Genomic DNA, 27696 nt, shown 5'->3' on the forward strand with positions numbered 1-27696 from the left:
GATTACATACACGCCGGGAATATTACATGCTCGCCCACACATTTTCTCACGTTGATCCATTCAGAAATTTTCAATTAATTTCCAAGTAGCTTTTATTATAATACGGCGAATAAGAAGAGACCTTTCAGTAATAAAGTTTACAATATTCTATCAGAGAAATGCATTACTAAAAAACACACGTGATGTAATAGCATAATAATCATGTTATATGTAATATGAGAAGTTAATAATTTTGATTGGTTCCCGTCTAGTCCTAAGTGGGTTTCCTTTTAAATGATCGAAGTCGCCGGCATGAACACCAAGTGACCAAATAGAAACGATGAAAACGAAAGTTTGATAACAGATTCGTAACTGACGCCATTATTTCATCCGAAGCAGCATATTATATTGTTAAAGACTAATCTTGGGTTAGTAAGTTGTCTTAAATTTTCCATTTAATCTTCGGTGATTCATGATAGCGTATTTGGGATAATCGAGTTTAATACAAAAAATGTCGAAAATTATTGTCCAGGTCGTGTTGAGAAAACTCCTCATCGTTTAGTCCTCGATCATTTTTTGCAGTTTTTATCGAGACAAGCTTCTCATATTTATAATTAAATGTTGTTGACTCTGCGTGGAAAGATGTATAGTTTGTCAGAGCGTCAATAAACACGTGATATCGAATGTTTTCGTTGAACAATGGCCAATCACCACAGCCTGCCGTGTGATGAACATCAAAATAATCTTATGTAGTTGATGTAGCCTGTGAATTGGCTTGAATTGAATCCAAATCCGATACAAAATATATGGATAAGAGTTTACCTGCGATATTTATTCTTTTAGTTGCTGCATTACAGTCATCTGCTCATGAAAGTGAAACGTAAACTGAATACTGATTGAGTTGAAAAAAAAACCCAAGAGTCCAAGATATATAATTTTTTAACTTCATTTGAACACAGAATTCAGGTTTGTAAAAGACCTTTCACAAGGAACTATCTAAATCTCCTGTCATTTTAATCATCTTTGCTGGAAGCATGATTATTTGATTATTTGTTCTAATTAAGTTGGGCAAAGTCCACGAGCTTGTGAGTAAACAGCTTAAATATTTTGATCGGCTTAAGGAGACATTTATTATATTTGCAAAACCTTTGGTTTGACATGAAAATTATGAAAATGTCTCTCAAAGCTAACCACCATTAGTTGTGAAGCTCACATTGGTCAAACAATGTGTGAGGTTCACAAAGTTGTGAAGTTCACATTGGTCAAACAATGTGTGAGGTTCACAAAGTTGTGAAGTTCACATTGGTCAAGCAATGTGTGAGGTTCACAAAGTTGTGAAGTTCACATTGGTCAAACAATGTGTGAGGTTCACTAAGTTGTGAAGTTCACATGGTCAAACAATGTGTGAGGTTCACAAAGTTGTGAAGTTTACATTGGTCAAACAATGACCAATGATGTTCACATCTACTTTATTTAAGAAAAGAAAGGTAATATGGATACAACACGTGAAATTATGGCCTCCTATTGGACTGAGCATTCCATGAATCAAAGTATCGAGGAAATGATGTTAGATGAAGATGCCAGTAAAATCACCGAGCACGAGCATCCTGAAGTTTTAAGCCTTTTACCTAATCTGAAAGGAAAGAGTGTTCTGGAGTTGGGTGCAGGAATTGGGTTAGTGCCGTGTATATTTATTACATGGACCTTCAAAATTATCTTGATGATTTATCTTGTAAGCTTTTGGCTGGAACAGCTTAACCTTACCTTTTGCATTTAAGACGCTTCACAGGAGACCTTGCCAGAGAGGCAAAACATGTTCATGCTGTAGATTTCATAGAGGCATTTATAACCAAGAACAAAGAGACAAATGGAACAAAGTTCAACAACACTTCTTTGAATGTGCTGATGTTTTAAAACTGGAAGTAGCAAAACACAGGTAGCATAAATATTACATTTTGCCACAATTCCAAGTAATAAAATCGGAGGACACTTTCATGTGAAGTCACATGTTTTGCCTTGTTTATTGCAGTGTTGATGTGATTTTCTCCAATTGGTTGTTGATGTATCTCGCGGATAATGAAATTCAAACCCTGGCTCAAAAAATGCTATCTTGGCTAAAAGTTGGCGGTTACCTTTTTTTCCGCGAATCATGTTACCATCAATCTGGCAACAAGAAACGTGGTGAAAACCCAACAGAATATCGTACACCCATGCAATATGTTAAACTATGTGAGGCCGTTCGTGAAGATGATGAAACAGAGTCTGGCAAAAGCTATGTCCTTAATCCCATCTTTGGAAAGTCAGTGGAAGCTTACATCAAAGTAGGTTCCATTATCTTGTAAGATTTATGTCATTGAAATACCTGTCATGAATTTCCAAGTCTTTTAAAGACCAAAACTGGAGTTTATCCCCAACCACATTACCTGTTGATTTGATGCTTTGCAGGAACTGTCATGCTCAAAAGATATAATGCACTCAAACATATATACTACAATGCTTTATTATACCGAAACATATAGTTTCCACTCGTTCAATCAAAGAAAAAATTGACATTGGTATCTTTTCCAGCACAAAAACAACAAGAATCAGTATTGTTGGCTCTGGCAAAAGGACACCAAGGACGAAAGTGACAAATACACCAGACTTCAAGCCTTCCTTGATCTAAACCAATACACGACCCACGGCATTAAAAGATACGAGAAAATATATGGCCAAGGTTTCATTAGTTCTGGTGGACAGCAACTGGTCAACGTACGCAAAATAAATACAGAGATGTCTTTTCATCCAAGGTCTTTTAACTGTTTGTCATTTTAGAAATTATGTGAAAAGTTGCAACTTAAACCAAAGGAACATGTGTTGGACATTGGTAGTGGAATGGGCACAGCGGCCTTCTACATGGCAAAGGTAGATGATTTAAATTTGCTAAACTTTAACCTGATACATTTTTACCTACAGTGCTGAATGACTCAGTTTCGACAGCACTAATTAAGTTTTAGATGAATCCAACCTCGCGTACTAACAATTTTTTGCAGACGTACAAAGTCTTTGTGACAGGAATTGATGTATCGTCCAATCAAATCAACTTCGCGATGGATAGAGCAAACAACGAGAAAAATGAACAGGTTTGAAATCCTACCTGAGCAGGATCTATGGTAATGCTCTCGTGTTACGCAAGCATTTTATTGAAAACATAATTCTGAAAACATGATTGCACGCTATACTCTGATTGTAGTTTGAATGACTGACGGTTTTCGGTTTCTTTATATTTATGTTAGGTACATTTTGAAATCGGTGACGTCACACATCGTAATTACAAACCGAACTCCTTTGATGTCATATACAGCAAAGAAGTACTTATGCATATTGCGGACCAGAAACGTCTTATAAAGGCTTGCTTTGTAAGTCACGGCGAGTACTATTTCTCCCGCCGATTTTTTTTATTGCCATGATTGTACTTACGGTCCGTTCCCTTATCTTGAAATCAATCATTCTCTTCTCCCAGAGATGGTTAAAACCAGGTGGCAGGCTGCTTATAACAAACTATTGCTCAAGCGAGAAGAATCCGAAATCAGCGAGGTTTGCCGCCTACATCAACGAAAGACAGTATCATTTACTTGATGTGGAAACTTTAGCAAAGGTATATAGGCCAGGCGATTTCACCGATGTCGTCGTTTTAATTGATCATTCTGTTGTGATCGACTGAGTTGCAGAGTTTTATTTTATAGTATTTTGATGAGGCTGGATTCGTAAATATTTCTGCGAAAGATACGACTGAGGAATTTGTCAAAATTTTGGAAAACGAATTGCATTTTTTTCAACAAAGCAAAGAAGATTTTCTCGAGGTATGTCAAAAGATTTTGAGTTTAGATTGATTTATAAAATGAAAGAAAAATACACTGATTCATTAGATTCGTAACCACGAAGAAAAGCTATGTTGTGTGAGACATCTGTGTAATTAATTACCTTCGCCTCTTGTCGTGTTGTTTTCACACATCAGCTCTTGTTGTGTAGTTTTCACACGTCAGCTTCTAAATCTATATGAACATAAAATATTGGAACGAATTTAACGCAAAGAACATCAATTTTACCATTATTAAATGCATACACAATTTAAAAGTGTTACATGTATGAAGAATCTACTTCGGCGATAACTTGCAACTTTGATTTTACAATGTGTCAAATAACAAGATAAGTGTTGTGAAGAATCTACTTCGGCGATGACTTGTAACTTTGATTTTACAATGCGTCAAACAACAAGATAAGTGTTATGAAGAATCTACTTCGGCGATGACTCTGAAGATGACTACCGCTAAGGTTGTCGAAACGTCAGTCAACAACAACACCAACAGTCCTTCTCAGAACTATACTAACCTGGACGATCTACATCTACAAACGAAGTTTACTCTATTGCAAAATACAAATGTGAAGGGGAGAAAGTATACATGAATTGTTGAGTTTTAAGTCAGTGATTATGTTTTCGACATTGAACAATTATTGATTGATTATGGGCTATTTGTTCAAAAATGATCTAGCCGAGGTTTGTCGTGAGAACCCTCGAGCAGGTGCAAACCCCTGACCTTTGGTCTCTGGCTTGCACTGACCTGCTCTCTAGTTTTCCCAAAGGTCTCCCGGTTTGCATAAGCACAGTATAGAAAACATACAGTAGGGCCACTCCATTGAATTTTTTCGTGCCACACATATCTTATTACGCATGTGATTACCATATTGGCAGCCAGTAAATTGCATTGTGTGACCAATAGGATTGACCATATGGCAAACGGCAGCCAGTAAACTAATTAAATATACAGCAGCCAGTTTCACAGCGAAGTGGCTCTACTGTATATTCCCTATACTGTGGCATAAGCCTGTGCAAACACAGTAAACATCTTATTTCTTAATTAACGCATTGTTATCAGTCAATCAAAAACCCTTCGCTCCAATTATCTTTCATTAGACGACTTTTATCTCTGCTTTAGGAATTTTCTCCAGAAGATTATTACACAATTGCAAACGGATGGACCGATAAGTTACTGAGATGCAGTGAAGGCGATTTGAAAAGTGGAGAATTTTTGGGAACGAAACCGTTGAAATAAAGTGCCTGTGTTGTTATCTTTCATGGAAAGATGAAAAGCGCTTAACTATTATTAGAAACTGGCGCACGGCAACGCGATCATGATTCACATTTTTAAAAACTATAGAGAATAATCGAAATCGAGAGACTATTTTTGAGCAAATTATTTGGATGCTTTTCGCGATCAAACGCTGATTACGTGAATATGGGAAACTGTTCAACTTCGAATGAATTCAGATGAAACTTCACATCGTCCATGATACTGTTTCGGGGTTCATGAAATCTATGAATTTTATCGGACGCTTGGTGTTTTTGTTAAAGTCACATAGAAAGAAGATGTAATGTTATTTTTAATGTAAACGTACATAAGATTAAATATATAATTTATGTGTGCTATTGCATAATTTATACTCGCATTAAACTTCTGTTGTGAAGCTTTTGTTTGTGATCACTTTGAGAGGTTTGTTCGCTGTGAGACTGCTAGAGCATTGTCGTAGTCTTTGAAACACGCTTTGAGGTTATTACTGGATGAGTGTCTTTGCAAAACATCCGTTACCCTTGAACGTATCTGTAGCACAGCCGAAAAACGTTATGCGCACGCGCGAGTTCCCGGAAAATCACTGAAAAATACACTTGCAAGCAGTGACTTTGCGAGCATTATCCCATGGTAAATGAAAGATGTTCTGAATTATCTCTTATCAGTTGAATTACTCTTTGGAGCTTCGTGAAGGCAATCAGAAAGAAATTATTACATAGCTCTTGGTCTCCACACTACGGTTTGACAAAGCAGGTGATAAATCAAATCTTAGATGACTATGGACACAAAGATCCACAGCAATCCCCAAAAAATTCTTTCCCAATACATTACTAATCTTTTGATTTTAGTTCCTATCTTGAACGAGAATCGCATTGGCTCTACATGGATTCATTGAAGTCGTGGATGGCACGTCTGTTCAGTGCAGGTTCGGAGAGATGTCGTGAAAAGCCGGGAGTGGAATGACTCTGTGGTTGCCATGACATAGACGCACGAAACTCCTCAATGTCTTCCTCGTCATTTAGCGTTGCTAGGGCCTCGTAAGCACGTGAATACAGCTCCAAACCTTTGGCAAAAAAATATATCTCGTTGTGTAAAAAATCGCGAAATATCTGCTTGATTTCACGGATTTTTGCCCTTTCAAATTCCTCCATTTGCTCGTGTAAAATTCTCGAGCTTCTTCCGGCCTCGTCCGAGGCCTTTTGATACTCGGTTTGTGCCCTCGCAACTCGACTTGATTTGAAGTTGAACGAGTCTTCAACCGTTCCAAAGATTTATATTTTTTCACTTCCTTGTCCAAAGCGCTCAGATTCGAGCGAACATCACCCTTTGCTTGCCGACATTTCGTTTTGTATATGCTGAACGCTTCGACATTTTTCTCGGCTATTTGCTGTACTTGTTGATGTCGCAAATCTTGCACGGCCGCGAAGCACTCGGCAAAATTATGAAGCGCATTCTTTAAACCGCTCGACTCTTCGTCCGCATATAACGTCACTGCCTTCTGAAATTCGTCACCGGCATTGCGAAGTTTGCCCAGACGAACCGCATACATGTGTAGTTTTGTTGCCAAGTCGTCGAAGTGCGTTTCCACAGAGTTGATGCTTTTGTCCGCTACACGTCTTTCATGCTCGTTTGCTTTTATAGTCGAGTTAAGATCCGGCATTGAGACACTTGTATTTTCACGACGAAAACCTACACCAAGACCGCCACCACCAACGGACGCCATTACTTTTACCAGTTAGGAATAAATGTTTGATTCGAATCTCCCCCGGATTCACTTCAAGCGTTTCGCATTTCAAAACAATGCGTGTGGAAACGAACTAGGCAACATATGCCAAAATGCAAGTATTTGCATATGCAGATTTTGCCTCCATAAAAGTGAGCGAAAATCGATTTCAAAATGATTATGGTGGCTCGCAATCGTTTCTAACGATAATCTCGTTCAGTTTTTCCGTATTCTTCTCATTTTCAACAATCCTTTCTTCTTTCTTCAACGCCCAACGACTTCATCCAGTTTAAAAACAATCGCAATGACCAGAGTTTACTGGGCACGAGCATTTCATTTTACCTTGGAAAACCCTCTGAATATTATAAATAGTGAGAAAGTTACATTTTTCAATGATTGAAGCCGTTACTGACTAAGTTCCATTCTTAACCACAGCCATGCGTGCCTGGTATGCTTAGTTCAGTTTGCCGTAAAACACCATGTGGTAAATATACAATTAAAGTCCACCAGTTTACGGGGAGGGAAGGTAAAACGATAACACCGTGGACATTCTAGAATCTAAGATTTTCAAGGAGATGTACACGGTCGATAAAACACAATGAAATCTACATTGAAATTTATATTTTAAGTCATCGTTGATTTCCACAAGACGAGACTTGGCAACTGTCTTTAGAACACTAACGTCATTCAGGACACTAAAAGCCTGGGTAGACAAAAAGTACAACCTGGCAAAACATGACGAAAAAATGACGTGCGAACGGAGTGTACAGGAATAAGAGACACGTTTGTTCAGCATCAGTTAAAAAGAGAATATTCAGTACATTTCAATGTAAACTGGGAAAATAACGCTGAAAAAAATGGCTTCAGGAAACAATCACGGAATGTTAAAAAGAGGAGGAGAGAAGGTGACAAAAATACAAATCAACAATGACATGGCAAAAGAAATACAATGCAAAATTTGCAAAGGACGTCTCGACAATCCCAAACTTCTGTCATGTTTACATACATTTTGCAAAGAATGTTTGGAAAGGTACGTTGAAGAATATAACGGCCACGTGTTCATATGCCCTATTTGCCAGGCCAAAGTCGATCCAGCCGAGTTCACAAGCGTGGATGAACTACCGGGAAACCGCCTGGTTAGCAACTTACTTCAAGCCATAGATCTACAAAACGGTCTGACAACAAAAATATGCGAATGTTGCGAGGATGAGGGAGTGGGAGCGAGTTTGCGCGAGTACTGCGATAACCAAGCACATAGACGCGATTCACAAAGGCTCATCGTATTATACCCATCGAAAACCTCAATGCTGACATCGTTGTTCAAACGCCAACTTGCGCCATTCACCCTCAAGAAGCTTTGAAAATGTACTGCGTACAATGCAAAAAGGCGGTGTGTCGTCATTGTATTGCGAGTGATCATCAGGGACACTTGTTTGATATCACTGAGGTAGGCCGTGGAGGATTCGAAACCGACGCTGAATGCGCTGCTCGTTGCCACACGTGAAAAAAATCCCATTTTACAACATCAGCTGCGACAGGTTTACACGTCTATGGAGAGAATGGAAGCAAATGTTAACGAAGTGACCAAGAAGATCCAGGCGACATCTTCGAGGATATTACTCGCTGTCAAGAAACGGTAGAGAGAATTATACGAAATGCTCCGCACTATCCATGACCAGAAAAGCGTCGCGTTGAAGAGCAAGAGAATGGCACTAGAAAATGACCTCGTACAGGTTTTCGAATGCTGTGACTTTGCAGATGCGTTGGAAAAAACTGGTGACGTCGGTATGATATTACAGGCTAACGAGATGACGTGCGCAAAGCTGCGCGAGTTGTGCGAGAAATAATTTGAACTGGAGATAGAATATGTTACCGACGAGGAATCTGTGATGAATGAGTTGATGAGTTATGGTGAGATTACGTCCAACGAAATAAAAGATGGTCAAGATTGGATGAAAGAGAAAGCAAGAGATAACGAAAGAAACCGTCTGGAGAAACTTCATGTTAACAACAACCAAGTGGTACAAGAAAATAAACGCGTAGAAATTAGGCAGCAAAATTCATCAACCGAGCACGGTGCCAGCTCTCCACAAGTAAGAATCAATTCACGAGATATGGCACATCTCGGCATCGGAGATGACGAGAAACAACACCGCGTTCAAACAGGCTCGAAACGCAAAGGACAAGAGATGCAATCAGAGACCCCCAGTGCCCCACAAGTACCTCCATGTTCATTGCATGACAAAATATTGCCATACGAACAATCATCAACATCCTTAGAGACAAGAGAGGGCCATCCTAAATTATCAAAACCTCAATCGATCTGGAAGCAGCCTGGAAACAAGCGGATGGCGGAAGAATACGATCGCGGACCATCGCAAGCTTGGGTAATAAGAAGAGGCGAGGTACCTTCCGGTGCACATTTCCGCTCATATCTTCCAAACTTGTGCGTACTAGCGAAAAACCGACGTGGTCGACCGAGAGAAGTCGAGATTCAATTACAGTCGCCAGACAACAGCATTGTCGACCATAAAAACGGAACTTTTACGATTTTCTACAGCCCATTAACTAGTGGAGAGCACAATCTCTACGTGAATCTTTGTGGAAAGAACATAAAACACGGAAGGAAAGTGTTGAACGTTTACGGAAGTTTCGGTCAAATGAAAAATAACGAGTTGTTTCTCGCAAGGCGAGTGCTAGATTGCATCCGCTGGCAAGTGACGCCTGCTTTGGTCGAGATTGAAGACAATGGACTGAAAGAAAGCCCACTATGATGATGAAATCAAAAGCTTAAAAGTGAAAATAATTTTCACCTTCACCATTAAATTTCGACCTACTGCGTACCGATAAAATGAGCTAAGCACTTCACTTAGTTTGAACTTGTCACTCGCACGAATAAACTTTCGTCCTTCCTGCGCTAGTGTAGAGTTGAACCTATAATTTTGAGCTTGCTATGCAGTTACTTGCTAATTCAATGCACAAACCTTTGTCTCCTTTTTCTAGTGGAACCTATAATTTCAAACTTGCTATGTAATTGTATGTTAGTTCAATGAATAAACGTTCGTCTGCTTGTACTAGTGTCGGGTGGAATGCATGATTTTGAACTTACTAGGCATTTACCTTCTTGTCCAATGAATACACTGTTGTCCCCCACCCCTCGCACCTAGTGTAAGGTGGAAATTGTATTTTTCAACTTGCTAGGCAATTACTTGGCAATTCAATGAGCAAACTTCTTCCTCCTTTTACTAGTGTAGGGTGGAACATATAATCTTGAAGTTACTAAGCAATTATAATTAAGTCATTCAATGAATAAATTTTCATTTCTGTATTTTGAACTTCATTGTCCAATAAATGATTTTTGCATTTAATCTCCATAAATCATCAAAGTACACAACTAAACATCACAATATTATGACAACTTTTATCCGCGACAATTATGCTTCCCTCAGGGGTGTAATCAATCCCAACAGGACACTCCAGTGTAACATTTGACTTTGACTGTAGATCAGTGACGAACTGATGTTCGCTGTCAAACACTTGAACTCGGCCGCTTTGATCCGACACATAAATGTAGCCGGCGCCGTCGATCGTAATGCCCGTGGGTTTTATGAATTCACCATCCTCTTTGCCAGGTCTGCCGATCGTTCGATGATGGCGACCATGAGCGTCAAAGACCACAACACGATCATTTCCTGTGTCTGTGACGTAAATGTCATTGTCAGGACTGACCGCTACGTACATTGGAGTACGAAGTTCCGCTTGCTTGTATCCATGACAACCAAAGTGATGGAGATACTCTCCACTTTCATCAAAAACTTGAACTCTGTGATTCTGTTGGTCAACTATTAATATGCGTCCCTCCAAATCAACAGCTACCCCAGTGGGACGTTTCATCAATCCCTCGTCGTCCCCATAACCACCAAACGACTGCAGGTACACGCCATCAAAAGTGAACATCTGCACGCGATGGTTGCCATGATCACAGACGATCACATGACCAAGCCGAGAAATTGCAATACCCGAGGGGTAGGACAACTGACCGAACAATGTGCCTTCCTCTCCAAAGCAGGAAATATTTCTCGATTTGGGATTAAGTACTTGAACTCTATGATTGGAAGCGTCTGCTATTAATACATCGCCGTTGTTTCGTACGGCTATATCACTCGGAGCGTTAAAATAGCCGGGTGCATTACCCCGGTCACCAAATGTGGATAATTTTACGGAGTTCTCAAGAAAATCAGCATGACCTGCCTTGACATTTACACTGTAAGGACTATCGGGCAAATGCTCCGAACGAACGATGATAGAAATCTCGTGCTCTCCAAGAACCTTCGGATTGTACACGACAGTGAACAAATCTCCACTGTGTATGACGTCACACTGAAGGAGTACTGAGTCCGGGGTCTCAATTCGTACATCAATATCCCGGTGGTGGGAAAGTTCGTATTTTTCGGACTTTGCCATGTCAAACGCGACGTATTTTCCGACAGAAGCTTCCTGCAAACCTTCACCAATTATCTTCAAGGGTCGGAGTTATCAATTGGGAAAATTTTACCACAACGCATAATTTCGTTCTTCAATTCCTCGAAACCAGATTCGTATCCGAACTCGGCGTTCTCATCCACTTCCACGTCAAGTTTCATATTTCTGAGAAATTGCAAGCGGTCGCTTATCATGGTCTTGACGGTGGCGATCTCGGAGCTGCTGCCGTTTTGTAGAATTCGTTTAGTCGTTTGGCTGTTGTCATCCAGGATTTTCAGTTCGGACTGAATCCGGGATTTCTGTTCATGTAAAACTGCAGACTTGTGCGCGCACAACTTCGTCAACTCATCCAGCAAGACGTCTTGACGATGTCGTAAAAACTTGATCAAATGCTGTTGAAGAGAATAATTACTTAAGGCAAACTGTATTGACGATATAAGAAAAGACATTTTAGCTATGGATGATTTTACCAATCAACTTTAGCGGAAGTAATTTGAGCAAAGAGCTTAAATACACGATGTGATAATTGACAATCAAACTTGACGTCAGGGTTACGGGCACCGTGGTTACTATGGCTACCATTGGTGATAGTTGTTGAAGAAAAAGAAGTCAAATCCCATTACTAATCGATTTCACCGAATGAGGAAAGGAAAGGCATGTTTGCACCACTGACGATAGGAAAATCATCGAAGATGAGCTACATGGAAGAACGTCAAATCGTGCTGTACTCTCTAAATTGAAGACAACTCGTGGCTATGAAGCAATATATCTTACTTCGGTACATCTTTGCAGATGTTTATCGTCGAGGTAAGGGTAGTCTTTAGAAGAGCTGCTGGTGTTGATGTTGACTGTCGTTTAGATATCTAGAGTCAAGTGACGTCAGTCAACACCAACAACAACAATCCTTTTCAAGACTGCACTAACCTAACGATCAAAATCTAAAAACATTTTTCGATACTCGTGGGTTCAAATCAACCACTTTACAACTTACTTCGGTTGTTTTTGCAATTTCTCTTGCTACCGCATCAGCATGATCGGGGATTGCCTTCAAAACTGAATCGACGTCATTCAAAGTACGTTTCAAGAAAGGCACTCTTTTTTGAACAGCGTGTAACAGTTCGGCAAGTTGCCGCCTTTGATATGGAGAGACGTCTGAGAGATCTGTGACAGTGTGCTCGTCTTTCGCGTGATCCAATAACGTGCAATCGTTACATACGACACGATTGCATGATTTGCAAAAGAGAGTTGTTTTCTGGCCCACGTGAGTGCGACAATAGTCGCCAGCATGCAACGGCTGATTGGCTGGAAGGGAGAGAAGAGCCAACGAGCAAAGACGGTGATTCTTTGTCAGTTTCCTCTTCTTGTGTACGCGTTGACAGTTGATGCATAATAACGTAGAGCATTCCGAGCAAAGACTCTGCGCACGCGCACGACCAGTGCAATTACTACAATGCACATTCTCCAGGTCAATGTGGTTTGTTGCGCAAGTGTTGAGAATATTAAGCGCGACAAAGTCGGTGTTAAGTTCATCAAAACAGACGTCTTTCTCGTCAAGTAATTTTGAAGCTGTCTTCTTAAGCGTGCCACACAAAGGGCATCGGATGTAACTATTTTCTTGAATATTATAAACGCACTTATTCAAACATCTCTCACAGAAAGTATGAAGGCAAGGTAGCAGTTTTGGATTCCGATATTCCATATGACAAACACGGCAGATAAGATCAATATCGGAATTATTATTAAAATCACTTGTGATTGCCTCGTCTGTTATTGGACCTAAACCACCGGCACGACCACTTTCTCCTTTTCTCTTGCTTGTAAGATGTTCTTCCTTCTGCAATAAATCCATCTAGTTAACTGTATATTTTCTATAACAGCTTGCTAGTTGTGTATATGATAAATTGCAACTGTCAGTTCTCGTGTGTGTGATGTAATACCAACAGGCATTCGCTCTAAAGCCAATGTTCCTCTACCTTAAAGCATTGGAATCGTTATTCAACGATCGGCAAACTCGTCAATAAGGTAGAACAACACGCAAAATGATTTCACAATCGTAAATTCACGACGGCCAATCTACAGATGATAATAAAAAGCGACAAATCGCAAGTTTCTTAAGTACTGTAACGATTTGTATTAGTAAAAATTGTGTGCGTCGTAAATTTCGTCGTTTGACCAACTTTAGTCTCGTCTTAAGCACAGTTGAACCAACATTCATATGTATCACATACACTCAACTTTCTTCTAATATCGTGGAAGGAACAATTGGAAGATCGTTGAGTTGTTTCGACTATAGAATCAAAAGGCCAGTTATGTACTTCGAGAGGCCCTTCTCCGTTCACTTCAGCTATGTAAACGTATATGCTCTGGCAAACATTTCAAATATTCTGTCACGTTAATAGCTTTCCTTTATCTTCTTTGAACAACAACAAAAGAACGATCAAAAAATACCCTCGCTGTAAAAATCCCACTGTACTGTATGAAAAGGGACTCGATGTATGAAACAATTTTGTGAAACGGATTGATTCTCAATTACATCCTAATGTGATAAAACGCTTGGCCTCGGGGTCAACGAGGTTTTATTATACGTTGTATGTCATACACTCAGACAAAACCTTGACAGACATCGCGTATAAACGATTCCGAGCAGGTTTCGGCGCTTTCAACAAGTGAAATGGCAAAGTCATAACCAATCCAAGGATGGATTTACTAATAAATTTACAATGCGCAAATCAATTAAAATGTTCAATGTCTGACAGTGACTACAACGCAATGTACATATCAGTGCATTAAGTTATACACACACAATGCATAAATGTTTGACACGGCAAATACGCGGCATTTACCAAAGCAGAAAATGTAAACTACATTAAAAAGCTGACTTCGCGGAATGTACAAATAAGGTTGTAAGATATCTTTGGAACTCTAATCAATTAAAAACAGATTGGTCTCTTGTTTAAACACAAACGAACTTGTGGGGTCGAAGATTGCAGCTTTAATAAACTGGGAATGTATGTGCCAGGATCATTTTTTATAAAATCTTCGCTGTGAAAGGTGTGAAAAAGCCAACTTGAGAAAAAACAGCCAAAACGCGATGTATTAACATTTAAGGATTATAAAATAAAAACAATAAAACGCGTGCGGTGATTGGTCTAGAGCCGTGTTTGCATTACCGCTGTGCAAAACACATCTGTGCTAAACCAATTAAATCAATCAAAACAATCAATCAATCAAAGTGAATTTGCAAATCGAGAATGAATACATTTTAGAGGAAAAATTAAAATGTTTGTCTTTTCGCATTGTTGCTATTTTATAAATAAAAGATGTTTTTCGTGTTTGCACTGGCTTATGCAAACCTCGGAGACAATCGTCAGAACTCTCGAGCATGTGCAAGCCAATAAAAGATTTTTACTGTGTTTGCACAGGCTTATGTTTGCAAACAGTGGAGACATTTGGGAGAAATCGAGAGATCAGTGCAAGCCCGAGGGTTGACCAATCACCGCACGAGTATAAATGTGTTTGTTTTATATACCTTCACGAGCTCTTCTCACGCATATCCAATCATTACCATCGCTCGAAGGAAAATGCCACGAATTTGTAGTTTTCTGCATCGATCTTTCAATTAATTTCCGTTTCTAAAGAGTGGAGAATCAAACATGGTGAAGATTTGAAACGAATTATTTCATTTTATGTATTTGGGTGCTTTCGCGAATGTTATAGATTTGCGCATTGTCTATTTTCGAAATACTCTTGTTTTTACTGTAATTGATTCATAGCATGGTCCACAGTGATGGAGTAATAAGCGATGATTACGTCCAAATATATGTGCAATCGTATACGTTGCATTTGCAATTAGGAATAACCAGGACTCAATCATCCAAGGATAGTGCAAAGTTTCAAAAAAAATACTGCCTTTTGACGGGTAATTTGAATCAACCTAAAAATGTTTCAAACATTCACTTCACTTCATTTTCATTCATGTATCATGACTTCATTCCAAATAAAACATTTTCATTTTTTTAATGAAACCTATGGAAAGTTATACTATAAATAACCAGTTGTTGTCTTGTCGCCCATGGTTTAAGTGCAAGCAATTTCCTTTTTGTCCACGATGTAATGTCTATGGTTGTGTATTGCCTACTTTGCTTTTACGCAGGGAGGGGGGCACGCCCAAAAGCCGAAACTTTGTGCTAAAAATTATTCGATTTCATGAAATAACAATTGGCAAGTCATTCCTAAAACTGATAATCGTATTTATGATAGAATTTGAAAATTACACGACAGTTAACTATTCTTGGTGTGCAAGCTACGTCATAGTAGCCATGTTGGATGATTTTAATAAAGGAGTTTCCTTATTTACAATGCAAATGTCAACCAACATGGCGACCTTTCATTGTTCTCTAACTCCCAGGGAATGGTTGCTCACCACCTATACTGGAAAGTCAAGCTTTATTAATGCATCATGGATGGGATGGCTAACCGTAAGGTTATTGGTACCTGCGGTAAGGCCTTCATTCTGACGTCATCAAACCAACGCAAACTTATCTGATGGTCCTCGAGCCAATGCTGAAAGTAACGCAAAGTCTGCGGGCTCATCTTTGCTTGATGATCCATGAACTTATCGTTGCTGATGAGGCGAACGTTGAAATCTTCACGGCACAAGTACAACACGGCGTTGATGAGGAAGAGATCGTCCACACCTCTGAGAAAAATATTTGGATATTACCAAAAATAGGAACAAAGGAGCGTCATTTTAACTGAATAGAATATTTGTCATGGTGAATGACAATTGAGTATTTCCTAAAAGAACTGTTGGGAATCAAAATAAAGATAGCTATAAAATTAAACGACACGATGTATTTTAACCATTGAACTAAGATACACGGAACGCTACCTGAAGCAAATAATTGAAGCCAAATCTTACACCCAGATACGCGTGTGTAGTGTTTCGAGATTCTCTCGCGGTGTGAAAATTGATTGAACTGCACACGCGTGTCTGGGGTAAAATTTGGATTCAAGGAATTATTAGGCTTTGGCAGACCTCTCATCGAATGTCACGTCTGCTTAAATGGAAATCGAAGTTTACTTTTATTTATAATGAAGACAAGGAAAAATGACGTCATCTCCAAACAGAGAGTGATGTCATCCATCAAACACCTGATTAGAAGTCTGCGAAAATGCATCAGTTTTTCATGAAGACAAGGAAAATGACGTCATCTCCAAACAGAGAGTGATGTCATCCATCAAACACCTGATTAGAAGTCTGCCAAAATGCATCAGTTTTCATGAAGACAAGGAAAAATGACGTCATCTCCAAACAGAGAGTGATGTCATCCATCAAACACCTGATTAGAAGTCTGCTAAAATGCATCAGTTTATAATGAAGACAAGGAAAAATGACGTCATCTCCAAACAGAGAGTGACGTCATCCATCAAACACCTGATTAGAAGTCTGCCAAAATGCATCAGTTTTTCATGAAGACAAGGAAAAATGACGTCATCTCCAAACAGAGAGTGATGTTATCCATCAAACACCTGATTAGAAGTCTGCCAAAATGCATCAGTTTTTCATGAAGACAAGGAAAAATGACGGGAGAAGATGTTCGAGATGAAGGGCGAGAGAAAGGAAGGAGGACAAAAGAGACGCAGAAGAAGCAAGTGATGAAAAAACGCAAGAACGTTGGTTTGGAGACAGTAGGTGAAATGAACAAAGCGAGATGGAGACATGGAGCGAAAGAGAGAGACTGCCACGAAAGTTGAGTAGATCTGGATCAAAAATACTAGATTGGATTAAGATTTGACAAATCGTTCAATACCTTCGATTGTGTTTGACGAAATAAGTTGAGGCGATGCTGTTGATGTACTTTAAAGCCTTCTCATGTTCTGATGTCGTCGCTGTCTTTGATTGTTTCGGACGAATCAAATGATTTCCAGCAATAATCAAGATTTTTTCCCCTTTAGACGAACAAACCTTGACCAATCTACACAACTAAATAAAATGAATGGTTTGAAACCGGGAGTATCGTAACATGTTTGTGGATGAAGATCGTCCAGATTAGTAGAGTCCTGAGAAGGACTGTTTTTGTTGTTGTTGACTGAGGTTTCGACAACCTTAGCGGTAGTTATCTTCCGATTCAAAGACTCTGAAGATGACTCTGAAGATGGCTACCGCTAAGGTGACTCTGAAGATTACTACCGCTAAAATGACTATGAAGATGGCTACCGCTAAGTTTGTCGAAACGTCGGTCAACATCAACACCAGCTGTCCTTCTCAGGACTTTACTAACCTGGACGATCTACATCTACAAATATGCTACACAACTAAACAAAATGAAGGAATTGACCTCATTGAGAGACTGTTGACATTTCTCAATCCTACCGAGTTCAAGTTAATCCTACCGAGTTCAAGTTAATCCTACCGAGTTCAAGTCGATCTTACCGAGTTCAAGTTAATCCCGAAAAGCGGATGCATCGCAACATTCAGGCCGTCCACAACAACGGTAAATGGGCCATTTTTATCAATGAAATTTCGAAGTTTTTTCAAATCATCTGCCGTCCTTTTCATTCGAGCGTCTTTTTGTAATTCGGAAACCAATATATTTTGAAAATAATTGCTCAAATGTTCTTCCGGTTTTCGACATTTGCCAGCCTGAAGCGACTCCTTGCAATTCTGGCATTGACCACTGCAGAATATGCATTGAAATATAAGGTCGAAACATAAAAAATACATTTACAATTAAATCTAGATATTTAAAGTGGAAACTCACAACACAAAATACAAACATACTGAAGGTTTCCATAATTTCGTGAAAGCACAATGGTTATAAGACATTTAAAATAGACGACAAATTTGTTTACAGCAAACGGTATTAATGCCATCTTCAGACTGAAGCTGAAGATGGCATAAAGTATGCCAAGACATGTTTGCTATAAAGAAATTTGTTGTCTATTTTAAATGTCTTATACAGAAGGTCATTTACATTGATTATTGTGTCAAGGCTACATGCCATTCATTTGCTACAGCCTATGCAGAAGTCCCAGCCTCCCCCCTGTCAAATAGTTCTTTGTTATACTCTTCAGTACAGCATCTTCAACGTATGCAAAATCTCGGGAATAAACCACTTCTTCAATACCTTGCAGAAATTTTTGTTTCGTTGGAATGCCATTGAGGGTCTCTAAATATAACACGCTTATTTAATACAAGCACATTGCATGTAAAAATCAGCACACAATATTAAACATGCTGGTCAATAATCATCAGTTCATTCACAAAGTAAATATGGTGGCTAGTAATCACCAATCCACTATTAATGTAAAAATGGTGGCTAGTGATCACTAATCCACTATTAATGTAAAAATGGTGGCTAGTGATCACTAATTCACACACAAAGTAAAAATGGTGGCTAGTGATCACTAATTCACACACAAAGTAAAAATGGTGACTGATGATCACTAATTCACCTACCAAACAAAACGATGACTGGTGATCACCACTTCAACTACAAATTAAAAATGGTGACTGGTGATCACCAATTCCCCCACAAAACAAAATGGTGACTGGTGATCACCAATTCACCCACCAAAGAAAATGGTGACTGGTGATCACCCATTCACCCACCAAACAAAATGGTGACTGGTGAGCACCCATTCACCCACAAAACAAAATGGTGACTGGTGATCACCAATTCTCCCACAAAACAAAATGGTGACTGGTGATCACCAATTCCCCCACAAAACAAAATGGTGACTGGCGATCACCAATTCCCACACAAAACGAAATGGTGGCTGGTGATCACCAATTCCCTCACAAAACCAAATGGTGACTGATGATCACCAATTCACCCACCAAACAAAATGGTGACTGGTGATCACCAATTCACCCACAAAACAAAATGGTGACTAGTGATCACCAATTCACCCACCAAACAAAATGGTGACTAGTGATCACCAATTCACCCACCAAACAAAATGGTGACTGGTGATCACCAATTCACCCAAAAAACAAAATGGTGACTGATGATCACCAATTCCCCCCAAAACAAAATGGTGACTGGTGATCACCAATTCACCCACAAAACCAAATGGTGACTGATGATCACAAATTCACCCACCAAACAAAATGGTGACTGATGATCACCAGTTCACCAACAAGTAAAAGGAGAATTGAATATGGACTAGAAATTTGAAATTTTGTGAAACAAAGTTCTCTGCACACCTATCAAAGTATCTTTGAATAGCTGCTGCTGTCTTCTGACCAAATCTTGTTTTGTGTTCAATTAAATGCTCAAGAAGAGAATAAAAGATATCAGATTGGTCATTCTCAACAAATGCCATGATCATGGAAGCAGTAAATTCATCGTTACTTTCAACATGAACACTTTCGATGAGAAGAAAATGCTTCAGAGCATCCAAAAATAGTTTTTCTTTAAGGCTTAACCTGATACACACCATGTAAGATCTATGGTGAGGCTTAATACCAACAAGAGACATTTCATCCAAAAGTTTTAACACCATTTGCAGGTTATTCAATTCTCCATAACTGTCAACAAGTACCAAGTATGTTGATCTATCCCCTATAATCCCATGTGTATCCATCAACACCTTCAACTCGGCAATCTCTCTAAATCTGTTATACTGAAACAATGAATGGAGAAGCCCGTTCAATATAGGTATACTGCTGGCCGAAGTTGACTCAAACAGCAATATTTTCTTAACTTTCGAGATAGCTTCGTCAAATTCTGCGTTCAGGCATAGTTTTTTAACAAGAGAATACTTTTCTATTTCATCTTTGTCGCCATTCTTCCTTAATACTCTAGGAACTGACAGACCCCACGAGTTGAATATGTACTTACACCTGAACACACATTTGTTAGGCATTTTGTTTCTATTTGCCCGTAAAGTTTTGCTCGATTTCCTAATAAAACCCATTCTCCAAGCTTGAAAACAGTAAGAAATATAATTAAAAACATATATCCTAGTGTTGTGAATATCTTTCACACAAGTTTTTATAAACATGTTCATGATCTGTCGTTGTGAAATAAAATAATATCTCTTTAAAATTTTGCCACCTTATCGGATTGATCACATGTCTTGTCACATGACAACGACGTTTCTGATCTTCGCGTCACTGGAGTGAGAACAGAACTCCCCTCAACCCAATTTCCAACTTTGCGAACGATGGAAAAACCTATCTAAACGTGAATTTTTCGTGCATCTTAACAGAAAAGTAAAAAAGACTGTCTCTAATGCATCTGACAAATCGTCAAGAACGCCAGCGTCGTCCTCTGCCACGCCCCATCCCAGCCAACTTTAGATAATCCTGATTCGTTGCTAAATTGGTGAGAGAAATACACAAGAGCTCAACTATAAAATTCCCAGAATTCAATACTCGTCTTTATTTAATGGCATACCTCGTTTTCTACCAGCCACTTGCCATCCGTCATCTTCATTTTCTTCCTACGAGGAAAAAAATACACAAAAATTCACGCCTCGAATATGGACAATGAGATGTTCGAAGATTTGCCTTCGCGAAACACAAGCAATTTCTCTTTGCATCTTTACTATAAATTAGAACATCGTCATCACGAGCAGAGGCCTGGGAACTAGCTAGTTCTCTTCAATGGAAACTCGGTGTTTACCGTCACTCCATGACGAGTACAAAATAGAAATAATAAAGTCCTATTTGATGTCTAAGCTTCGGGAAAATTGGAAACCTTGTTGGCAATTTGATACTGTGTTATCTACACTCGGTTGGAGATGTATTGGAAGAGGGGGACTCGACGGGGTTTGGAAGGTTTCAGCTGTACTTGTTAAAATTCTATAACAAATTTTCTAGTGGTAACATATATTAAAGAGCCTCCTAGTAAAGACATTAGAAATACACCGATGGACTTTAAACTGCCATCTGCAAATATTTCATAACATGATATCTGGTCTATTTCTTTGTATTGGAATCGCTACCCAATCAATTTAAAAGTGGAGTTGTTGTAAAGCCTGGTTCTCATATATAGTCGTCCGAGTCGTTTCAGTCGTGCCAAAATTTCACAGACGACCCGTGCGACTATATGAGTACATTTTAGAGGCGATCGGGATGACCTCAAATGACTCACACGACTAAAACGACCAGGGTCGCTTGGATAGAACTTTGCTCTATCCGGACGACCGAAACGCCCGTTGAGAAATGCAAACGACCTCTTTATGGCGCAGAACGATTTGAGGAAGCAAATAACTAGCAAAAAGACTTTGTTTTTGATAAACAGCAGCAACCATTTTCAAAATTTTCGCGCAAAAATTAATTAAGCAGTCTCTCGGCAGCGCTAGTACGAATATATGAGAATTACAAAGCTTGAGTCGTCACAGTAGTTTTGAAAAACAACGAAAAAACTCGGAACGACTCGGATGACTCAAGCGACTTAATTAGAACCAGGCTTAAGCAAACAAAGCGAATGTTTAGAATTTTGCACGCCATTATATTTTTGCATTGGCATTTCAAAAAAATTCTTTTCGCCTGCCTTGTCTAAAACATGACCTGCTTCTGACCATTGGAAGCCAGCTATTTCGCGGCAAGATCTTAATACGAATAAAATCAAATCAAAAATTTATCTATATTGATCAAATCGCTGCTACTTCATACGTTCAACATTAATATTATCCACCGTTGAATTTACCTTGATAACCACTTTCTTCAGCTTGCTTTCAGTTGCCGCGATTGTCTTACTAATGTCCGATTGAGAGGCCTGCACATTGGTGGGATTATGACCAGGTATGATGCGGTTTTGAGGAGTAATTTTCGATTGCAAGATTTGAGCATTTTGCGCCAATTGTTGCGCACGCTCGTAGTCGCTCGCCATGTGCGGTGCTCTGCATGGATCTGGTGTGGCTATAACAAAAAATCCACATGAATAACTCTGCAATACTTATAAATTAAGGCTACAGTGCAAACTCTCTCAAAATACATATGTTGATTCAACATGCGCTCTACACTGCGGACTCAACATGTTGAGAGGATTTGGTGTTATAAACACATTAACAACCTTACACTGTAGTTTGGTTCACGGAAAGACTCCACGGAAACAGACAAACTTTGGACAAACTGTTTGAACAGAACCTAGCACAGCTAGTATCAGCTGGTAAAAATCAACGCTAGTCATGCACTTACAAACACTGACGTTCAAGCCAAGGAGGGCGGACCGCGCAGCACTATGCTTGGCGTCTTTCTTCGTTGAGCAGTAGGAGCCAGTCCAAAATTTTTTAACCCCAACTGCGACACAGTAGCCAAATCCACCAAAACGTGTTTTATCTTCCTTATACTGCGGCTGGTTGATTTTGTGCTTTTGACAATAAATGTTAAGTATGCTCACCCAATCAACAAACGCAGAATTGGCTGAAAAAATCAGTGAAAATAGCTTATGAAGATGAAGACGGGGCCTTTGATGTTTTTGTCCTCGCGCATGTCGTGCCGCGCATGGTGGCCGTCATTATTCCAGCCAGATGGTTAGGGTTTTTGACTTTTTCCAAACCTTTAAAATGATCGGAAGTCATTGCTTGAGTAAAAATATACTTGTATTCATTATTAAGTATTGACGTGTGTAATTTTAATGGTTGGAAACAAGTGAGAAATCCTAATCATCTGGATGGAATAATGGCCGACATGGGGACGCGTTGTACACCTGAGTGACCCTTCTGTATAATCATTATTCTGTGGTACAACTCTAGCCTAAACTAAAGCCGATCAAAGGGATTGATTCACAAGAAGCAGGGAGGAGCAACAGAGGTCTGGATGAAGGGACGTTATTGTAATGGGAAACCCGTTAACCTCCCTTCTTTATGAACATACACGAATATGCACGACCAGGAGGAGAATATTCCCTCGCCATCTTTCCAAGTGTATCCTCGTCATCCAAACTACCGTTTTCGTTGTTGTCGTGGAGATGGTTGTAGTTTTCGTGTTCACTGCTTGCATTCGCTGCGTTTTTCTCCCGTCTTTTTTCTGCACGTTTTTCATTCTTTTTTTGCGTTTTCGTGAGTCTATATACGTGTGAAATATAAATATCACGACCATCTCCATTGGAGATAAATTCAAAGGATTTACAAAGGGCGATTACAAGACTTTGTGATAAGCTCAACCGGAGAGGGGGGAGTGATACAATTGGTATAAGTGTCTGTTAGCAAGACAAGGTTAGACGAATGAAATATAGGTTAGACGAGTGAAGTATAGGTTAGAGGAGTGAAGTATAGGTTAGACGAGTAAAGTATAGGTTAGAGGAGTGAAGTATAGGTTAGAGGAGTGAAGTATAGGTTAGAGGAGTGAAGTATAGGTTAGACGAGTGAAGTATAGGTTAGACGAGTGAACTATAGGTTAGACGAGTGAAGTATAGGTTAGAGGAGTGAAGTATAGGTTAGAGTGAAGTATAGGTTAGACGAGTGAACTATAGGTTAGACGAGTGAACTATAGGTTAGACGAGTGAAGTATAGGTTAGACGAGTGAAGTATAGGTTAGACGAGTGAAGTATAGGTTAGACGAGTGAAGTATAGGTTAGAGGAGTGAAGTATAGGTTAGACAGTGAAGTATAGGTTAGAGGAGTGAAGTATAGGTTAGAGGAGGAAGTATAGGTTAGACGAGTGAAGTATAGGTTAGACGAGTGAACTATAGGTTAGACGAGTGAAGTATAGGTTAGACGAGTGAAGTATAGGTTAGACGAGTGAAGTATAGGTTAGACGAGTGAAGTATAGGTTAGACGAGTGAAGTATAGGTTAGACGAGTGAAGTATAGGTTAGAGGAGTGAAGTATAGGTTAGACGAGTGAAGTATAGGTTAGAGGAGTGAAGTATAGGTTAGACGAGTGAAGTATAGGTTAGACGAGTGAACTATAGGTTAGACGAGTGAACTATAGGTTAGACGAGTGAAGTATAGGTTAGACGAGTGAAGTATAGGTTACGAGTGAAGTATAGGTTAGAGGAGTGAAGTATAGGTTAGACGAGTGAAGTATAGGTTAGATGAGTGAAGTATAGGTTAGAGGAGTGAACTATAGGTTAGAGGAGTGAACTATAGGTTAGACAAGTGAACTATAGGTTAGACGAGTGAACTATAGGTTAGACGAGTGAAGTATAGGTTAGACGAGTGAAATATAGGTTAGACGAGTGAAGTATAGGTTAGACGAGTGAAATATAGGTTAGACGAGTGAGGTGGAGGATATAGGTTAGACGAGTGAAGTATAGGTTAGACAAGTGAAGTATAGGTTAGACGAGTGAACTAGTATTTTTTACAGGAGTATATTTTAAGTGCCAATAGCAGTCCCTTTCGACACAAAATAAAGCAATAAAAATACTTCATTCTATAGTTCACTCGTCTAACCTATACTTCACTCCTCTAACCTATACTTCACTCTTCTAACCTATACTTCACTCATCTAACCTATACTTCATTACTGGGTGACGTGAGTTTGGAAGGTGTATCGGAGTTTAAATATCTGGGCGATGTGCTAAATGATGGTGGAGGGTGCGAGCAAGCGGTGAGGAACAGAGTTCAAGCAGCGTGGTGGAGTTTTAGAGAGTTGTCGGGAATGTTGTGCGGAAAGTCGACTTCGTTGAAGCAGAAGGGAGAATTGTATAAGGCATGTGTTAGAAGTGTTTTGGGATATGGAGCAGAGTGTTGGGCGCCGAAAGCAGAGGACCTGAGAAGATTGGCGTCGACGGAAAGGAGAATGCTTAGGATGATGTGTGGTGTAACGTTGATGGATAGGATTCGAAGTGAAGAGATTAGAGAAAGAGTTGGTGTTGAGTGTATCGAGAATTGGGTAAGGCGCCAGCGTTTGAGGTGGTTTGGGCATGTGGAAAGGAGGGAAGAAAGTGCTGAAATTCGTAGAACGTTGCATATGAATGTTGATGGAGTCCGCAAACGAGGTAGACCGAGAAAGAGATGGATGGATGCTGTGAACAGTGATATGAAGGCGATGGGTATAACGAGAGATATGGCGAGAGATAGAGACGTTTGGCGTGGAAAAATTCATGGACCGGTCAACCCCCCTAGCGGGGATTAATACTGGCCGGTATATAAATGTTGTTTGTTTGTTTGTTGTTTTGTTTGATTATGGTATTTTGACTTTATCTCCAAAAGAACTAACCCTGATGTACTTTTCATTGGTTTCTTTTGCTCGATGTTCACTAAAAGATTATCTTGATAAGCTTCAACGGCAGCAAAAGGATTCTCAATACTATCCTCCCACAGAGAGAAAGTTGTGCTTGTAGTCTCTTCTTCCCAGTCTTCAGCAGAGCTGAAGGTGTTTTGGTCATATGTAACAGGCACTACATTCGTCACAGATGCTTCAATTGAAAGTATAAAAGAGAAATATGTTGTGAACGGATAACAAAGCTATAAAAAGGCATCCGTACTCAAGCCTCAATACATATATAAATGCACCAGATCAACAAGAAAACATTATGTAAGATAAACTTATATAAAATCTATTCGACAAGAATCCTCAACATCTTTGGGCAAGCTAATGTCCTATCCCAGTAAATGGATTTGAACGCTCTTTATTCAAATACTCCACCCAACCTCCCACACACACGGACCAAAACAACGATTGTATTTTAAATCATCATGGAAATCTTATCGAATACTAAAAACACAACACTTTTATTTTTGCATTTATGTAAAAACACATACATTGACGGCATTCCTTCTCCATGACAAACTAAAAAAGCATTTAAAAGCATTTAAAAGCATTAGTCATATCAATGTCATATTTTACGAGCTACTAAGAAACAAGACAAAACTAATCACATTGCTGAACATCACCGAATCACAAAGCACAACATTGACTGGGACTCGGCAAAATGCATCACTTACAGTACTGACTATAGACAACGGCTTACATTAGAAAGTTGTTACACCAACTTGGAACAAACCCCCCTGAACAGATCACAGCAATTACCGGCACCTTACAAACGACTTATTCACAATACAAACAAACGATCAACTAAAAACATTACACTTCAAACTAATTCACAATGACAATACACAATTGACACCCACACACTACAACTAAAAACGTCACACCTAAATCACACATCACAACTAAAAATAAAATATTTCACTTCACACTAATCCACAATGACAATACACATTTCCTGCACATTTCCTGTACACACAATACAATGACGTAAGAACCAGACAACAAATACGGCTAACCTGACGTTTACTCCTCATTTGACTCTGAAGATGACTACCGCTAAGGTTGTCGAAATGTCAGTCAACAACATCAAAAACAGTCCTTCTCAGGACTTTATTAACCTGGATGATCATCATTTACAAACATATAACGATACTCCCGGGTTCAAACCATTTACTTTTATGTCATATTTTGCTGTTTTTGAAACAAGTTTATTACACTCTATATTATTATTATATTGACAATAAATGAATACATCATGTAAAACTGCAAACCTTGTCTGGGCATGAGTGTAGATGGTATTCAAATTCTGGAGCTGGTATCTCATGGCGAGTATTAAAAGGACATATTTTGAATGCTCTTCCCGTATATTGCTACAAAATTACAACGAAATGAAAATAAAATAAGAAATGTGCAACCTTATTGTGACTTTTCTCAAATAAAAACACAATCTGATACAAATTAATTATGTCAGGAGATGGTATGGGCTCTAACTGTCAATAATTTGTGACAGTTTTTCCCACAAGTTTTGGTTCTTTTAACAATATATTCCTGCAGGCCTCTGAAAATCAAAATATCTCATTGACTCAGGAGAGACAAGGCATTTTTTAATTCATAATTTTATCATACGAATGTTGGGCCATATATGCACGACATTGGGTCACGAACATGGGTCACGAAATGTACGGTACTCAACGTAAACAAACACGTGAATTCGCTGATCACGGTTAACTTTTAGAGCTCAATAAACATTCGGTTGAGAACTGGCCTTAAGATTACACATCAATTCGCTACTTTTAGTAATTTTTAAGCACTTAAACTTTGATAATTCTAGAAAAGTAGACATGTACATTCAAATTATCAGGGATTAATTGGAAATTACTTCAACAAAATGATAACTTCGTTTACCCTTCTGCATTTCGCCAGATGAAGTGGATATATTTTCCCCGTAATCACATGGTGTTTATTGTACGGACATATGTATGTTTTGTCTTTATCGAACTCTTGAAAAGTTGGGAAATCCATCGTTTTCTCTCCTTAATTTGTTGCTTTGAGACGTAAAACACAATCTGGAAGAGGTTGCAGCTTGCAACATGAAGACCACTGTTCTGCAAAAGTCCGCGCAGCCGTAATAAGTACCAACCGGAAATGGCTTGACATATAACCACATGACATAAATACACACAGCTTTTTGTGATCATTTTACTCGTGCCAGTTTCCATTTAGGGGCTACG

At 39.2% G+C, this 27696-nt stretch overlaps 5 protein-coding genes across 6 annotated transcripts; 1 reads left to right on the forward strand and 4 right to left on the reverse strand.

Moving 5' to 3' along the window:
• The first annotated feature begins 39 nt into the window (after positions 1–39).
• LOC124436420 (phosphoethanolamine N-methyltransferase-like) lies at positions 40–5484 on the forward strand. The gene is given in 13 exon segments (XM_046986347.1): positions 40–407; positions 823–945; positions 1458–1653; positions 1758–1867; positions 1870–1915; positions 2009–2300; positions 2548–2730; positions 2794–2883; positions 3012–3101; positions 3255–3377; positions 3482–3616; positions 3705–3821; positions 4956–5484. Coding segments are annotated over 11 exon segments (1485 nt in total). The 5' UTR covers positions 40–407; positions 823–945; positions 1458–1471; the 3' UTR covers positions 5073–5484.
• On the reverse strand, positions 3095–20310 carry LOC124436419 (mitochondrial ribonuclease P catalytic subunit-like). Its single transcript, XM_046986346.1, has 8 exons — positions 19505–20310; positions 18423–18464; positions 17729–17972; positions 17106–17278; positions 15787–15991; positions 14822–14924; positions 3943–4013; positions 3095–3564 (listed from the first exon to the last, which is right to left on the reverse strand). Exons 1-7 carry the CDS (start codon positions 20308–20310, stop codon positions 3994–3996), a joined length of 1593 nt encoding a protein of 530 aa, XP_046842302.1. The 3' UTR covers positions 3095–3564; positions 3943–3993.
• Positions 5382–6920, reverse strand: LOC124436422 (protein FAM92A-like). The gene is given in 2 exon segments (XM_046986350.1): positions 5382–6318; positions 6321–6920. Coding segments are annotated over 2 exon segments (843 nt in total). The 5' UTR covers positions 6811–6920; the 3' UTR covers positions 5382–5965.
• Positions 10032–13973, reverse strand: LOC124436418 (E3 ubiquitin-protein ligase TRIM71-like). Its single transcript, XM_046986345.1, is given in 3 exon segments — positions 10032–11340; positions 11343–11684; positions 12284–13973. Coding segments are annotated over 3 exon segments (2349 nt in total). The 5' UTR covers positions 13142–13973; the 3' UTR covers positions 10032–10191.
• LOC124436421 lies at positions 20227–27565 on the reverse strand. 2 transcript variants are annotated; one of them, XM_046986348.1, is made up of 9 exons: positions 27371–27565; positions 26737–26835; positions 25957–25984; positions 25412–25610; positions 23126–23316; positions 22448–22672; positions 21957–22168; positions 20700–20745; positions 20227–20619 (listed from the first exon to the last, which is right to left on the reverse strand). In XM_046986348.1, the coding sequence occupies exons 1-9, from the start codon at positions 27485–27487 to the stop codon at positions 20552–20554; spliced, it is 1185 nt and encodes a 394-aa protein (XP_046842304.1). In that variant the 5' UTR covers positions 27488–27565; the 3' UTR covers positions 20227–20551. The 2 variants fall into 2 exon arrangements, with proteins under 2 accessions (XP_046842304.1, XP_046842305.1); XM_046986349.1 differs by lacking the exon at positions 25957–25984 and having other exon boundaries at positions 27371–27562.
• Between the last annotated feature and the right edge of the window lie 131 nt (positions 27566–27696).

The sequence above is a fragment of the Xenia sp. Carnegie-2017 genome, unplaced genomic scaffold, assembly GCF_021976095.1.
Source record: "Xenia sp. Carnegie-2017 unplaced genomic scaffold, XeniaSp_v1 HiC_scaffold_16, whole genome shotgun sequence".
Classification (NCBI taxonomy): Eukaryota; Metazoa; Cnidaria; class Anthozoa; order Malacalcyonacea; family Xeniidae; genus Xenia; species Xenia sp. Carnegie-2017.